Raw genomic sequence first — 11,372 nt, 5'->3', positions numbered from 1 at the left:
ACACTATTTCAAATCACAACTATATATATAATAATTTATATCTAATCAATTTATTTTATGTTTTTGTGTTAGAGAGACACGCCTAAGTCGGGGCAGAAGCTGTCTGCCTCTTCTGCCACCCTTGGTACACTATACTTGTTGTTTCTATTTTATTAAATTAATAAACAAGAAAACATGATAACAATTTTCTTTTCTGCCTATCTAATTTTAATTCCTTCATAAATCTTCAGTGTTGTAGACCCAAGATGGGGCGTGCGCACTTGGTCGTATGTGCTAAAAGTAAGATGCTGATCTAGCGATTTTATAATGTGTATTTATCGGTTCTGTTTAAAGCAAAAAATTGTCAATTTGCTGCCAGCCAATGGGTTTTTTTATTTCGTCATTTTATAATTGAAAACATTATTTTTTTCGGTTTTTCTTCTACGGAAGTGATTAACTTTATTAAAACTACAAAATAACATATCCAAAGTCTGATTTAATTAATCTTAATTTTTCATGTTTTTGGGGGACAATACATCTGTAACGTTTGATCTATTTTATTTTTATAACTGTTTTAATTGTTATACCTTTTGTAAACTCACAAGAATTGCAACTTCTGTTGCATTTTGAGTGTTTTTACAGAATAAATAAAAATAAATAAATAAACCGTGTCCCCTTGTTGGATTGACCACCTGAACTGCAGAAACACACATTTTTACTATAATCAAATAGCCTTTGTCCATCATTTACTGCAGCATAACAAGGTTGAAGAGGCTGTTTACAGTTTGAAATACTGTACCAGTACATACCACTCAGTGTATTATTATTTATAAACATATATATAATATAAGAAAATATTAACTAAAATATAAATATTGTATACTTGTGAGTTAAAAAAACTGTCTCCTATCAAGTATCATCGTTTAACTATTTCTGGTAATATTTGTGTAAAGATATTAGTGAGACCTATTTTTCTACTTAATATAACATTTTGTATTTCAGCGACATGAATTAAACTTTAGTCTGATAACATTAATTTGCTCTGAAAATGTGAAGCCTTACGGGTTTCATACAATGTGAGTGAATGCGATGGACATTAGCGATAAACAAAAACATTGGCCCACTCGTAAAAAAAAGGTCGATAATTGATTTTTTATTTTTTTTGTAGACCTAACGTTATAAAGTACTGTATATGGTGGCAGTAATTATGTGAATCCCTGGTACAAAACCAAAACAAACAATATCAGAACCAATTTTTGAATTATATGTCAAATTGCATTTTGTGTCATTTTAAATAATTGCAGTAAACTAAAATTGAGAAAGTGTATGTTTCGGTCAAAATGCTTCGATAAGCCCTGTACAACCGTAGGCCATGCTACACAGACCTCCTATCAATGTTGCTTGACAGCATAAATGAGCGCGCCCTCATACTAAATAAAAGGGAAATACCCATTTTACTCGTATTGTACTATTTATAGTAGCGATAACCAATACTATATATATATCTATTTTATCATTTTATATCATTCAATCATTGCATCACTGCCTGACAATCAAGTAACATTCAAGCAGTACGAAGGACCAATACGAAAGGTAAGTCGAATATTATTTATTCTAAAACTAGTACGTGATTCACTTTAAAATAATTAATGTTAAGTTATGATAAATTGATTTGAATAGCTATAGTTAATCACACGATGGTCTGCCCCCACTTTATTTTAGAGGTAGGCCTACGTTTCAAACACTCATAGGCGCAAGTTTAATGGGGAGGGGAAAGTTAGGAAAAGGGTGTAGAGAGAATGACCAGTTTAAGTTTAGAACTTCATATATTACAACATCTTTATCCAGGATTACACAGGTAAAAGAAAAACCTTGTTTTGCATTGTCCTGTCTTGAATAGGAAATAAATTGGGAAAAATTATTTTAGTTTTGTAAAAAAATGAGATCGATATCTAGTTTTGAATGAAGCAATTGAAATGTTGGCGAATAGGAACGACGGAATTACTAATGGAATAGTAGGGTATCGTTATTTTTAGGCGTTCTACTCCACACGCTTTAAGTGAGAATGAATATCGCCAATCAGCTCAATTTTGTTTAATAATCTAAAATGTTGCAATTTTTAGACAGTGGATTTCCTCAAAAACAGCTTTCTCCACCACTGATTTCCACTCTATCTCCAACAAGTCCTCTCATACCACCCCATCCCATCTCCAACCACCCCACCCTATCTCCAACCACCCCATCTCATACCCCACCCTCCCCTCTTAAACCACCCCTCTCATACCAACCCACCCTATCTCCAACCACCACATCTCATACCACCCCACCCTATCTCCAACCACTCCTCTCACTCTCATACCACCCCACCCCATCTCCAACCACCCCACCCCATCTCCAATACCCCACCCCATCTCCAATACCCCACCCCATCTCCAACCACCACAGCCATCTCCACCCACCGCATTTCCAACTACCCCACCCCATCTCCAACCACCACACCCCATCTCCTCTTCTGCCTATAGGTTTTCAAACAAATGTAATAATACCGTATACAATGACGTTACCGGAAATGCATTCGATCGCGTGACGTGGGTGGGCGTTTCATTGATAACTTTAACTGACGTCACATTACAGGCATATGCTTCACGGGGAATTACGCACATTACGGAAATAACTTGATGACTCAGAACATAATTACATATATTACCGTACAGTACTTTGTATTTTAAAAGGAAATCAATATATTAACAAAAGTTTGCTTAATCACCTTCTCTTTTTTTCTACTGCAGGTTAATATTTCCTCATCGTTTCTGTCAGATAGGCCTACACATTTTTCATCAACCATGATGACGTTGATAAAAAATGCTCTTGTAATTCTCTTGGTTATATGTAATCATTGGATAACATTGGCGGTTGACGTTTGTAACAATCGTTGTCAACAATTTAAGTACGTATATTGCAACGAACTAACAGCAATATGTGAGAACTGTAACATATATTGTGAGGAAGATTCGCAATTTTATAATTCAAACAAATGTCAATCTCTTGGATGTTTAGATGGTAAGATTTGATTTGTCTTTCAAAAGAGATGTTGTATTCATAGTAAAAATTACGTAGGTGTAGGTTTAGACCAGAAACAGAAATTTTGTTGTTTTATTATTTATCTTACATCACACAAAAATCATTGAATTGAAATATAAATATATATTTCAATTCAATCAACGCGGAGCGTAGTTACATCGGCCTATATTATTTGCATTTTGTAGAACCTGTGGTGCTTGATGCATGTTCCAATAGATGTCTAGATTTTCCAATGACATACTGTAACGTGGGAACAGGTGTGTGTGACCCGTGTGAGATATGGTGCAGTAAAGACTCCGTGTTCTTTGATGTTACTAAATGTACCGACAAATGTCCAGGTAAGGTTGTGTTGATATTGCTATATCCATTAAAATTCACTACTGCTAAAAGTGGTCTATTGTTTACTCCTGCACTCAAGAAAAATGAACCTCGTATAACGTTGATACCAATATGTAAATGAATAGCATTTTTAACGCTTTTTAACAGGAATGGTATCACCTACTCCGATAGAATTATCAACACCAGATGAAATATTTACTCCTTCTTCTACTGTTGCTACTGCTGTTACTACAGCATCTATTACATATTCTACAACACAAGCAGAGCCTGTGCATGATGCTATTACAAGTGACAATAGTAGGTCTTCTATAAAGTAAATTCTTCCACACCCTATTTTCTATTTAAAAAAAAAGTGGTAACAGTCCTTACGAAAGAGTTTTCTTCCTTGATTTGTTTAAGAATTAGCTAATCAGTGGCCTACGTTCAGAATGCACAATATAAAACAATATCATTAATGAATTTGTTATGTCATATTATATTATTGATGTATACTTTGTTCTTTACAGGCCAAAACATGTTCATTGGTATGATGGTATTCGCAGCCATCGTACTATTGGTGCTTATAGTCCTACTTATCGTTTTCATCTATCGACGTAGATATAGTAAAATTAATTTGCCAAACAATGTAGAAAGTAAGTTGATTGTTATTTGCATTTTTATATGGTTAAATAACCAGTTAGTTAAGCCATAGTTGGCTCAACATTTCTAAAGCGGAATTTTTAATTTGTTCTAACTTTTATCGTAGGGCTAACAGTTCTTGCACCTACGCGTCCACTTTTTAGACAAGCCGATGAAGTGACACCTGATACAAACCCTGAAACTAACCCTGAAACTAGCCATAGGCCTACAGATTATCCATCATCCCTGATTCAAACTGCATCAGTAGAGGATACAATTGAACCTCGGTCACCAGCACAGGAACAAAATCAGCACAAACCGGTGAATGATAACGCTTCGTCCAGTCTGCTGCTAAATTAAAATATACCACTGATAATGAATGATCATCCCTGCAGCCGAATCAAATCGGTAGACGATCCAGTTGAACTCCTGTCACCATCACAGCAACAAAATCATCAGCACAAGCCGGTAAAGGATGACGCTTCGTCCAGTCTACTGGTAAATTGACATATACCACTGATAATGAATCATCATCCCTGCAGCCGAATCAAACTGCATCGGAGACGATCCAGTTGAACTCCTGTCACCATCACATCAACAAAATCATCAGCACAAGCCGGTGAATGATGACGCTCCGTCCAGTCTACTGGTAAATTAACATAATATACCACTGATGAATCATCATCCCTGCAGCCGAATCAAACTGCATCGGTAGACGATCCAGTTGAACTCCTGTCACCATCACTGGAACAAAATCATCAGTGGTAAATTAAAATATACCACGTTATATATCTGTATTTACAATTAATTTAGATATATAAATGCATGTGGTTGTTTGTTTGAGAAAATAAACTAAACAAATATTCGTCCAAAATATATAGATAAAGAACTGAGAATATATCAATATTATGAAGGACAAAGATTGTTTAGGCCAAGAATGATGTATGCATTTTTTCGGATTGGACTTATTTTTTTTATAATTTATCGATCCATAGGAACTACATCATCCGTTAGGCCTTTTACAATAAATAATGCAGCAGTTTCTGTACGATAGCAACTTATAAATACAGTACTTTATTCATTTTAATAAATTTTGCCTTGTATTTAAAAAAATGCAATACTTTGATATTTATATCGATTTAGACAGAAGATTAAAGTTTAAGATTTATGTATATATTGTAATATGTATGTATTTATATAACGATTTAAAAAAATAATATATTAGGATAAGTTATATATCTTTGAAATATCTTTGTTTTGTAACTGGTCAATGGTAAACTTATTTTATATTTTATATGTACTATATATTTATAACAACATATAATTATTATTTGACATAAATATAATAGATTTAAATATTAAAAAATAATAATATCATGAATATTGTACATGTTTCTCTGTGTGTCTGTAAACCGTACTGTAGTTCATTATGTTGGTATTTTTCATGATTAACTATAAACTAAAAAAAAACTCATTAAGAATAAAGTATTAGTAGAATAAAATAGAATAGGCCGGCTATTTAAAAAAAAAATATTATAGGCCCTATTTATTCATTTATGTTTTTAATTAATAGAATTTAGTAAGATAGTGTAAAACCTTCCCAGTACAATTCCAATCGTTTTGATGCTGGCGATAAGAAACTGTAGAAAACATGTGTATTTCCTACCTATGCTAATAGGCATGCACGCGCACTGTTACCTGTGGTAAAGAACACAGAAACATGCTACCCATGATCACAAAACAAGTAATAGTGAATGAATTTTTGATTTGATTTGATTTGATTTATTTCGGCATCAGTACATAAAAAATCACAGACATACAATTAAAATTGGCAAATATAAAAATACCAAAATAAAACAAGGATGCCAAGGATAACTCATAAAAGTCCTCTACGGACTTTTTTCCAACGAGGTCCTTTGAAAGAACAGCAAAAACGACAAACAATGCAACATATAAAAATTACAAAAAAACAGCAAAAAAGGACAATCGAAAAAAGAAGAAGCGCTAATTAAATAGTTTCTAGAGCTAGTAAACGTTCCTGTAGATACTTTTTAACTTTACTTTTAAAACAACAAACAGTTTGTGATTCCTTAATGTTAATTGGTAAATTATTCCATTCTTTAATAGCATTGTAAAAAAAGGTCACATGTACCATTGGCTTGATAGTTGGGATTCTAAAATTAAAATTGCATCCCCTAGTATTGTAATTATGACTGTCTGAAATTCTAATAAAACGATTGCATAAATAAGGTGGACAACAATGATTATATATTTTAAAAACATGACAGACTCTAAGAAATTCGACACGGTCTTGGACTTTTAACATACCAACGTCGTTTAGCTGAGATTGACCAACACCCGGCGGTACATTACTGTCTGACAATCAAGTAACAAGCAAGCAGTACAAAGAACCAATACGAACGGTAAGTCAAATATTGTTTATTCTAAAACTAGTGATTCGTTTCGACTATTAAAAATTTAAAACAATATTTTATATTAAGTTATATGATCAACTTGTTTATAAATTTGGTTTCAATAGCTAGTGTTTAATCGCGATGGTCTTATAAGGCGCAACTAAATGGGATGGTGAAAAACCGGATGGAGAGATTGAACATTTTAAGCTTCCATATTATTTTAAAGCCTGCAACTTTGAACGAAGAGTTCATGTTACTAATGGAATAGTAGGGTTTATTATATTTGAGGCGTTCTACTCCACGTGTTATAAGAGAATGAATATCTCCAATCAGCTCAATTTTGTTGTTCCCCTTTCACACCAAAAAGGGTATTGTTTAATAATTTTAACAAAATGTCTTTATCTTTATTAAAAATGATTGAATATGCTATTCAGATATGTAATTTTACTCGTTCCTGGTATAACTATTTTGAAAAACGCGCCTTATTTTTATATTGTCTGTGTCTGACGTAATGATGAAATAATTCGATTTGTGAATGAGACCGAATTTAAAGCTCTGACTGACAAACATGTGATAGTCAAACTAGTTTGATAGTGTAGACAGAGCTGAAGGCTTGGAAAATCCAATGTACCGCTAATAACCCTACTTGTGTAAGCTAAAATAGTAATTTAAAAATTCCAACACGAAACATTTGTTCACAGTCAAACATCACATGATTATTTTGATTGATTAAATATAATGTATATAAATATATTGGAAATACCGCTTCCGATTAAAATATATGCCTGTATCCATAGACCAGGCCTAATAGATCTTCAATTATATTTAAGTACAGTGTTCGTTTTTCAGATACGATTTGATAAAGATAGCCTAGGTGCGCCTAATAGGCCTAATTTTCGAGAATTTCCCATTAACAATTGAATGTAAGTTTAGAACTTCATTTGTTATTGATATGCTCTTAGACTTCTGTCACACGGCGCACTATGACGTCACAATGGGATAAACCAAAGATATAATTATAGCTGATGATTCAAAAATAAAAGTCCTATTATCATTAATATATCTGATATTCTAAAAGGAAATATAGTTGTTAACAAATATAATCTCATGTCAGTCACTACTACAGGTTTTTTTCCTTTGCTGTCACGAATTAACCACCATGTCGTGTAAAACTGCTCTTGTAATTCTCTCCTTTATGTTCAATCACTGGATGTCATTGGCGGTTGACGTTTGTAATAATCGTTGTCAACAATTTAAGTATGTTTACTGCAACAAACTCACAGCGATATGTGAGAACTGCAACATATATTGCGAAGACGATTCGCAATTTTATAGTGAAAACAAATGTGAATCTCTTGGATGTTTAGATGGTAAGATTTCATTGGTCTTTGAAAAGAGATGTTGGATATAGTAAAAATTACGTAAGTGTAGGTTTAGACCAGAAACAGAAATTGCGTTGTTTTATTATTTATCTTACATCACACAAAAATCACAAAGAATTTATCGCTGTACAGAATTATTGTCATTCTAAAGCTTACTTTTTTACGCGTTAACGTGGAGCGCAGTTACATAACCATCGGCCTATATTATATTTGTATTTTGTAGAGCCTGTGGTGCTTGATGCATGTTCCAATAGATGCTTAGATTTTCCAATGACATACTGTAACGAGGGAACAGGCGTGTGTGACCCGTGTGAGATATGGTGCAGTAAAGACTCTGGCTTCTTTGATGTTACTAAATGCACCGACAAATGTCCAGGTAAGACTGTTTATATTGCTGTCCATATTGAAATTCACTATTCCATTGTTTACTGATCACTCAACTTATTCTAATTGCAGTACAATTTAAAAAAAAAAACATCGTTTGACGTTTATGTCAATGTAATAATGACATTATTTTTTCTACTTTTTTATAGGCTTGGTGTCACCTACTTCCATACTTTTAATACCAACAACAGTTATTACTACTACTAGGCCTAATTACATTACTACTAGGCCTACGTTAACTACAATGACTACTGTACCTCCAGGAGTTATAGCAGAAACATTGATTCCTCATAGTGATAGCATTACTAGTGGCACTAGTAAGTAAATAGACAAAATGTAGTAGTTTACGGCAGATAGACCCATTTCCTTTGACTATAGTCCATTTGTGATACATTTTTATTTTATTTTTCTTCTCTTTTGTGGTGCAAACACCACTTTTATTCACATTTTTGTTAATTCTAAATGTCGTTACAATTCATCAGTAACATTTTTAGCCTACATTTTTAAATTCCGTATTACCTCCTTTTTTCATTAATTTTCTTTGTTTGTAGGTAAATGGAACATCATTCTGATTTGTATACCGGTTTTCGCAGTCATAATATTGGTATGTATTGGGTTGTTCTACTTAAACAGACGGTGTAAAAGAAACACAAACAAACTTAAAAACCAAACTGCAAGACCTATCTCTGGAAAACCTATAGAAACCATTCCACATAAACCGGTGGCGGACCAGGCTCCATCTGATATGGTATGATGTAAAATAAACAAATAAAATAAAAAAGGAAAACAACTTGCTTTTTTATTGACGAAAGAAATCGGCGGATACGACGCACATAACAGAACGAGGATCTGTTCTGCATTTACTGTACTTTCTTTCAATGTCCTACGTTGAAATCATGAAGATTGAGAAAATTGCATTACGTAAAATGACCGCTGTATTAAAAGTAATAAGAAACTGCATAATTATTTTTAAATACTGCAATGATTTGTAATTAAATTAAGTATAATTTGGATGACACAAAATATTTAATTGCTTGGAATATGAATACATTCTTCTTACTCCCAGATTGGCATTGTTACACCCCCACCCCAGTAGACACACCCCCCCCCCCTGCCCCACCCCAACAATACAGTGTCCCCTGGAGAGGGAGTTGGCCGTGTTTTTAAAACTATTCATTGCCCTATCTTCATTTCATAGGAAAGTGAAAATATTCCAAAAAAACAGTACTTGATTTTCATTAAAGACTTTGAAATGAGAATGAATGAACTATTGTAAATTTGTAAAAATGTTAAATATAGGCTGAATATTAATATAAGGTGTATAGTATGCTAGTATATTTTATTAAGTAAATTGACATTTTTATATTTAAACGTTTGTTACGGTTTAATTTATAACAAAATCTTTCAATAAAATAATGCACATATATGTTTATACAAGTGTCATTTCTTTTTTAATGATTAATGTTTAATCGCTAATCCATACTGCACTCCACTACTCGGAACAACTCCGGTGCAAACGCTTGATTTATGACGCACACTCATAGGCCTATGCCAAGAAAACTAAAGAGGTTATTGTAAAATCAAGAAATATTTTTTACAAAAAACGCCCTTCGCTTGTTGACGTAACAGTTATTTAGAGAAAGATATATTGTCCCCCTGAATTTTTTTTTTCAAATTTGTATTTGAAAAAAAAACAATTTTCACACTAACCGTTTCAGCATATTTTCAAGACTGTACATGGCATGCAATTTATCAAAACTTAAAAGATATAGTAACTTGTATTATCATTTATTTAAATATTCATCACTGTATTGTTTAACGATCTACTATGGTACAAAACATATCTCAACATTGTAAAATGTTGACAATAAAGTAGACTTGTATCTTGTATGGAGTAATAATTAGACACTTCATGCTAATATACTAACTGTACTTAGGATAAGACTTCCCACTCCTGATATTGCGGGAGTTTTCCGATATTGGAATCATCCTCCAGTTAAGGTGCAAATTTTTTTTTTGGATATTAAAAACACATTCCGATAATGTATAACTTACGTAGTATATAACAGAAAGCAAATCATGCAGGTTAGGCCTTCGGTGGTATTTGCTATTACGAAACGAAAACTATTTATACAAGCAACAATAGGACAATAAATCTATCACTGGGAGTATACGCAGCGTATTGTTAATAATAATAATAATAACTATCTTAAATAATAATGTGTATTGTGTAGGCCTATGTATTGACGTAATATATGATTCAACGTTGTGATTGGCACCGAATTACAATATGGATCGGTACGTATAATACTGTCAGATGACACAATTGAAATTTTCAAATGTTTCCCCCATTGAATATAGATAGTAACATTCATAATAGGCTTCATTTCACTCATTACTTACTGCAGTATTACCATAGAGATAGTAGTATATATCTATGGTAACTAATAACTACAAACTACCACTGTTAACAAGGAAGTGGCATGTGTGTTTTGAGGGTGGTGTAGTTAGGCTGATAGTTTAAAAACGTAAAAAATAAAGACAAGATTGATGCTGATGAAAACTCTGACAAGGGCCACTCCTCTTTTAAAAGTGATTTTGCTCATAGTTGATTAACAGTCGTAATTACACTAATATTAATTACAATAATTTTTTTTATTAAGAAATAATTTCTTGTTAAAATGTGGTTGACAGTAGGCTAATGTTATTGCCATCACAGTTCAGTTTTGAAGAAAGGGCATTAGCATTGACTGTGTGATTCAAATAATGTGATGGGAAAACTTTCAGTAGGGCCTACGCAGAAAGCGATTTACCACTAGAGAAAAAAAATGGGCATATTACTTTTTTCCCCAGAACCAGTCAATATTTCTCTCGTTCAACAATTAAACTGATTGGAATTTCTTTATTCAAATTTTCATGAATGGCCTATTATTGTACCATGCGTCATATTATTACGCAATACACATTCATAGTATTTTTGGATTTTCCATGCATGTAAATTCGGTTCCATTCATACAAACATCATACGATCAAGGCCTACCTTTAAATCCGGTTCATGACAAAAAAAACAACTCCAATAAAAAATAAAAGACTTTTAATATTGTGTACACCTATAAAACGATGAGAAATAGCAACGATTTACTGAAATTAATAAATTATGTATCAATATATATGT

General features: G+C 32.8%; 2 protein-coding genes across 2 annotated transcripts; both read left to right on the top strand.

Moving 5' to 3' along the window:
• The first annotated feature begins 1,433 nt into the window (after positions 1 to 1,433).
• On the top strand, positions 1,434 to 5,338 carry LOC140061849 (uncharacterized). The gene is made up of 6 exons (XM_072107923.1): positions 1,434 to 1,572; positions 2,769 to 3,039; positions 3,246 to 3,398; positions 3,547 to 3,696; positions 3,906 to 4,031; positions 4,145 to 5,338. The coding sequence occupies exons 2-6, from the start codon at positions 2,823 to 2,825 to the stop codon at positions 4,375 to 4,377; spliced, it is 879 nt and encodes a 292-aa protein (XP_071964024.1). The 5' UTR covers positions 1,434 to 1,572; positions 2,769 to 2,822; the 3' UTR covers positions 4,378 to 5,338.
• Positions 5,339 to 7,404: 2,066 nt separating this feature from the next.
• Positions 7,405 to 9,611, top strand: LOC140047888 (uncharacterized). The gene is made up of 4 exons (XM_072092918.1): positions 7,405 to 7,801; positions 8,037 to 8,189; positions 8,347 to 8,514; positions 8,749 to 9,611. The coding sequence occupies exons 1-4, from the start codon at positions 7,591 to 7,593 to the stop codon at positions 8,949 to 8,951; spliced, it is 735 nt and encodes a 244-aa protein (XP_071949019.1). The 5' UTR covers positions 7,405 to 7,590; the 3' UTR covers positions 8,952 to 9,611.
• Positions 9,612 to 11,372: the final 1,761 nt, after the last annotated feature.

This window comes from Antedon mediterranea, chromosome 1 (assembly GCF_964355755.1).
Source record: "Antedon mediterranea chromosome 1, ecAntMedi1.1, whole genome shotgun sequence".
NCBI lineage: Eukaryota > Metazoa > Echinodermata > Crinoidea > Comatulida > Antedonidae > Antedon > Antedon mediterranea.
This window is presented reverse-complemented; position numbering and strand designations above follow the sequence as displayed.

What these genes read in the sequence shown, in the direction of transcription:
- LOC140061849 (XM_072107923.1), top strand. Translation starts at nt 2,823, where the DNA reads ATGATGACGTTGATAAAAAATGCTCTTGTAATTCTCTTGGTTATATGT. An exon ending in ATGTACCGACAAATGTCCAG is followed by an intron (nt 3,399 to 3,546) that starts GTAAGGTTGTGT and finishes GCTTTTTAACAG; the next exon opens with GAATGGTATCACCTACTCCG. An exon ending in TGCTATTACAAGTGACAATA is followed by an intron (nt 3,697 to 3,905) that starts GTAGGTCTTCTA and finishes TGTTCTTTACAG; the next exon opens with GCCAAAACATGTTCATTGGT.
- LOC140047888 (XM_072092918.1), top strand. Translation starts at nt 7,591, where the DNA reads ATGTCGTGTAAAACTGCTCTTGTAATTCTCTCCTTTATGTTCAATCAC. An exon ending in ATCTCTTGGATGTTTAGATG is followed by an intron (nt 7,802 to 8,036) that starts GTAAGATTTCAT and finishes TGTATTTTGTAG; the next exon opens with AGCCTGTGGTGCTTGATGCA. An exon ending in TAGCATTACTAGTGGCACTA is followed by an intron (nt 8,515 to 8,748) that starts GTAAGTAAATAG and finishes CTTTGTTTGTAG; the next exon opens with GTAAATGGAACATCATTCTG.